Raw genomic sequence first — 5921 nt, forward strand, 5'->3', positions numbered from 1 at the left:
TTGAACTAATTTTTTTTATTTTTAGGTTGTACATATCGTATTTATGATTTTATTTTGACATAATAATTTTAAACTAATATGTATATATGTGTATAAATTAGATTGTATAATGAGTACGTAATAACCTAAAAAAGTTTGACTAATAACCGTTAATAAAGAATGTTCTATATACAACACACACTCTTGCATACATACAAACGGGTATACTCTTGATAGGATATACTAAATATTTAGTTTGTGTTATCAAAAGTCTACCAGTATCTAAGTATATATGCCCACAATTGAAATAACACATACACTCTCACATACATACACGTATGTACTGTTTTACAAATTTGCTTCTCCTTCCCACTGCGTGACTGGTTGTAGCGAGTGTAAGTTTCTCCATTTAAACTAAAGAAATACTCAGGCCTTCAGGTAACACAGGGTAAATGTATTGACTAACATCTTCATCAACTGATACTTGATACGTTAATTTTCGCCTTGCCTGTTTCACAGCCATCACTTCCGGCACACAATATTTGTCGCCGAATTGTTGTTGTTGCGCTCCAATTACTTGTGGCAGTACTTCCGATATTGCGGAATTAAAGTCGAGTAAAATTTCATCCTCATCCAGCTGGCGCGTCCAACGCGGTTTTGATTTGGTAGGACTCATTATTTGCGTAACCGATAACGTTGAAGAGCTTGTGCTTTTTTGCCGCAATTCATGGGAAAGTGTAGTTCCGAGACGTCGTAACATTGAGACTACTTTGCCATCTACCAAGGGACGCTTTAACCAGTGATTGTTGTCCATAACCAAAGCGTGATCGTCGAGTTTAGTAAATATATTTTTATGTTCATTTGAATTATACACAAAATCATTGGCAATATTTTGCTCTTCACAGAGCGCAATTGATTTGTTGTTGGCTTGGTGAGCTTGGTTAGTACTACAACCAACGGAAGTTTTGTACTGCACGTGTTTTTGGCGTAGTCTCAAATTTTTTGACAACCTTTTGGGTTTGGCATAACATAATCTATGACGGCATTTAGGTTTAAATATCTTAGTATATACTCCTTTCTTTTCATTTAAGCTTTCTTCTCGCACTGAATGTGCCATTGTATCTTTGGTTAATAGCACTTCACACATTACACCGTTATCACGAGCTTTCGCTGTAATGCTCGGCAGAACCTTGGCTATTGGGCGGCATAGATGTGCATTCGTCTGCCAATGGCACATATTCCTTGATTGTTGGGGTTGATTCTCTGCATTCTCCTTGTGTAGCATGCTATTCATTTGTGGGCGAAAAGTGCCAGAAGGGCTCTCTGCGTCGTTACTGTTTAATGCTTGCAGTGAGTGCCAGTTGATCAGCCAATTGTTACAACTAAAACATAGGTATTTATCCTCGTTTAAAGGCTGAAATTTAACAGAAAAAATCGATTGTTATTATTATGTTTAAATATGAATTCAATTCGAAAATAAAACATGTTCTAAGAATTATTTGTCAACCGGTATCCTAATTGTTGTAAATACATACATAATCTAGTGTGAATGGAGAAATAGTGAACATGTTGTGTAGGTTCAGCTAAAATATAGATATATTTTGATTTTCATTAAAGATTTATGCAGTTACGTAGATATTTTCATATAAAACAATATGGGGAATCTCGAAGAATCGCTCAGAATAACTCAAATTATCATTAGTTTTTTAGGTCGGGTTAAGCTATTTTAACTTATTACCTAAGTATTTAAATACTTTTTTATAACAAATTGATATGGATTAAGGGGTTATGTGGGTTTCAAAATTTAAAAAAAATATTATATACAATATGTTTAAAATATTATCTAAAAATATGATCTCGATCCGAGTAAAATTCTGAGAGGTAGACCCTTTGGGAGTGTCGCCCATTAGCCACGTTATTTTGTCTTTAAAACTTTAAACGAATTTATCTCAATTTTTCAAGTAGGTGGACACGATTTCTCGAAAAGTTATGAAGCGAATTCGTTCAAATTTTACACACATCTTTGAAATAAAATTATCTAGTTACTGGATGAAGGATTTTTTTTTCGTTTTATTACAACTATTTTTTTGAGCCAATTTATGTATGTATGGAAATCAATAAACCTAATATATGTAATTCGATAGTACATTGAAAAATGTAGTTAATGAAAACAGAAAATATTAATAATTGTATTTTTGACAGAGTTCACCAACTTTTCACAAAAAGTGAGTTTTTCTTACTGTCTTAAATATGGACTTGACAAATTATCTAAATATGCATTTTATGTAAATATTCTAAATGATAATACAAAGAATTATGCTAAAGAAAATTGAAGAAAAATGACAATTTGATTAATTGAAATGCAACTGTAGTAAAAAGGCAGACACATCAGATGAAACTTACGGATTCATATTTAAACAAAAAGTAATTATAACAGTTAATATAATTAATTAAAGAGATCCAGATTTAAAATTCAGAGTGAATATCGAACAACCCTAATTATGTGCACATAAATATATATGTATGTATGTACATGTGCACATATGCTTATGCTCATTCTATGAAGGTAACAAAAGGTGTAGAGCAGGAGAAATAATTAAGTGGCAGCTGCCACAAAATTGCACCGGCTTTCCATTTGTTTTGAGCCTCAAAAAATGATACGAAGCAGCGTTTCGTTCATGTACGGAGATATGTAGACATACACACATATATGTACAGTGATCCCCGCTTAATCACCATAATACACAAAAAAACTTCGAGTTATAGAATTTTCATTAAAACATAAAATTTTTCAAAACGCTGTAAAATATGGATTTATACTCAGTTTAATTTATTTACTTCGCATAACGTTTTATTTAAATACGTTAAAACATGTATTCTTTAATTTTGTTAGTTGCAGTTTGCTATTGTTTGTCTTTTGACGTCTTTATCCTATGCCTTTGTTACATGATTTATGCAATCCATAAGTGCAAAATCATATTTTTTGTTCGATATAGAAATACTCTTTTAAAATTCTGCCTCGATAGTAAAATTTAAAATTTTTTAATATGCCCTGGTCGAAAAGTTCAATTTATGGAAGGAAATTTGTATGAAATTTGACTTCTATTGCCAATTCAAGAGTTCGAGTTATGGAGAACTTCGAAATTCTTGCATGTTAAGAAGGGGCACTTAAGCGGGGATTACTGTACATACATATGTACTCATGAAATATTTGGTTAATCGAAAATAGGCGTAAGATAAACGTAAATTTGTTGTAAAAAATGCACAAGGAAGTATGTAGTATTCGAGCAGCGTTTATAAAGGCCAAACAAGTCGGTATTATCTATGTATAAACACACAATTCGTACGGATAAAGTGTGGATGTAAGATTACGTTTGCGATTACGCATTGGCCGTCGATGTCATTCGTCAACACCAGGTGCAAAACAATGCACACAAAAATTAACTGTGTTGGAGCGGAACCTCTGCGTGCGTCGTCTGCATATGCCTACACACTATATATTAATGCATATGCTTGTGTAGTATAGAAAACATCTGTCGTACTGCCAGCATCGTTTATGTGGTAGTACATTGGCTTTACGCATTTTGCTGCGCTGCTGCGATGTCGAATTATGGAACGTCGGTAAGAGCAGCAGCGGCAATGGCAGCATACGGCATATGTTATGGTGTTATGCACCTCAGAAAGTAGAGCGACATTAAAATCCAAATACAACAACCACACAAATGAAATTAACATGCTACTTGCAGCTGCTGCAGCTGCCACCGCCACATGCAACATGATCATCACCTGTAATTACGACGCGATGAATTAAAAGTGTCTGTAAGTGTATGGCACAGCCCTTTGGTGGCCTCTGCGCTTGTTTACCATTTTTGCTTGCCTAAAAAAGCATGCAAAATACATACTAAGTATGTATGTATGTACATATGCATGTATCTATTTATGCACATATTTATGTTTGGAAGATTTATAAATGTTTAACTTTCTAACCAATTTTCGTATTACTACTTATTTTAGGCAATATTCATCACCCAAATAGTTTTCATATAGTCATGTGTGTATATAAATACATACTGGGAACGTGCGAATAAATGCGATAACGGCGCTTGCCGCTCTTTAGTTTATTTCTTTTCATGCCACTGCACCTGACTAAGTATCGACAAATATTTGCCCAGAATTTTAAAATAGTACATTCACCCACCCTACCGAGAATACTTAATTTAATAACTACATAGATACATAAGTATGTATGTATGTATGCCAATGAGCGTATGTATACATGAACACACACACACTTATGCGCATATCCTGCTGGAGTTGTTGTGACTCATGCTGCCCTCAACGTTATCGATTTTTTGTAGATTTTTGGAGGTGCAAATTTTTAATATTAAATACACACATAACATTTTTCAATTTACTTTGGAAATCGCATTGAAACACACCTGAAATTTGAATTTCGCTTGAATTAGTTCGACAATATTAGGCCCACTTCTCGGCTCGTAGATGTTGATAGTTTGATTTGTATGGCAGCCGCAGATAAGGCAAGTTCTCTTCAAAAATTCTGATGATTTTTCTGACATTTCCCTTTTCTGTGCTAACAGGTACACTTTATAGTTTTAACCAAATAATTTCAATTAACTGTTCACCCACACTTTATTTATTGTGCAAAACCAATATTTACTATCATTTGTATATGATATATACACACGCGTATCGCGACACAATACACTCACGTATAAATGAGGCGATGTTGCCGTGCCTCTGCTGCTTCGCTACGATATGCAACACAAACAACCGACACGTCCTTAACTGTGAGCAAATGACATGTGAATGAACCGTTCATAACGAGCGCTCGTACTGCTTTGCAGCTGCCGGGCTTCTTGATTGTACAATGCACTGTAGTCCACTTCACTGGGCTGTTCCTTTGCCAACCTCATTTGTGCCAGTGTTAATATTTGAATTCTCTCTCTTTCTCAAACCAGAATATAAGCAGGTATCTTCTTTCAAGTCCTTTCTGTGGTATATATGTACATATGCATTTGGCTCATTCATTTCTGTCCCAAAATAGGTAGGTACTCGGTTTTGATATTCACTCTGTCAGCGCAAACCATAAATGTTTGAATATTTGGGACTCGAAATAAACCTAAATTTGATAATACGATATTTAAAGAATTTTAAATTAATTGCAATTTTTAAACTCATAAATAAATAATTTAATAATAATAAAAAACATTTTGTATTATTTCATCTATTAGGAATAGATCCTACTTATCACCTTGTATTAATTGAATAAGTTAGAAATCTTATTATCTATAATACTATTGCACCTCGATTATTCGTGAATTGTTTAACCAGCCATTAACCGGGAAAATCAATCATACTGAATGCTTCCATATTATTATAAAAATACGTTATTTTTCTAGAATCCATTACCTCTTTAATTCACCACAAAATTTTAAGAAACTGTTAAATCATCGCGCCTAAAGGTATACCAAGTTTATATAAGTTATGAAATGAACATAAACTGCATTATCGACAAATGATACTATAGACAGAGAACGTATAAGCAAAGAACGTATTATTTATTATACGTATTATTATACGTGCTTTGCTTATATACAGTATACACTCGAAAAGTAAATCGATTGGTATTTTGGGTAATTTACTTTTGAATAATAATCGAATAATTTACTTTTCCAAATATATACATAAATTATCTGTTTTTATAATATTAAATGTATTTTTAAACTTAAAAAATTCATTCATTTATTTGCTTCAATAAAACATATGGATTTACATGAAAAACATATTTACTATGAAGAGAAAAAATCTTGAATATTCTTTTGTTTTTTTCTTTTGCAATATATTTTGCAAAAAGTCTGACACCTGATTTGCATCGTTTTGATTTTTAAACCAGTGGATCAAGTAGGAGAGTTTATTTACTA

The 5921-nt window shown here is 32.9% G+C and overlaps 1 protein-coding gene across 1 annotated transcript; it reads right to left on the minus strand.

The window, feature by feature from the left end:
• Window positions 1-234: 234 nt before the first annotated feature.
• LOC105219381 (protein phyllopod) lies at window positions 235-4856 on the minus strand. Its single transcript, XM_011195481.3, has 2 exons — window positions 4419-4856; window positions 235-1393 (listed from the first exon to the last, which is right to left on the minus strand). Exons 1-2 carry the CDS (start codon window positions 4554-4556, stop codon window positions 389-391), a joined length of 1143 nt encoding a protein of 380 aa, XP_011193783.2. The 5' UTR covers window positions 4557-4856; the 3' UTR covers window positions 235-388.
• Window positions 4857-5921: the final 1065 nt, after the last annotated feature.

This window comes from Zeugodacus cucurbitae, chromosome 6, assembly GCF_028554725.1.
Source record: "Zeugodacus cucurbitae isolate PBARC_wt_2022May chromosome 6, idZeuCucr1.2, whole genome shotgun sequence".
Lineage (NCBI taxonomy): Eukaryota > Metazoa > Arthropoda > Insecta > Diptera > Tephritidae > Zeugodacus > Zeugodacus cucurbitae.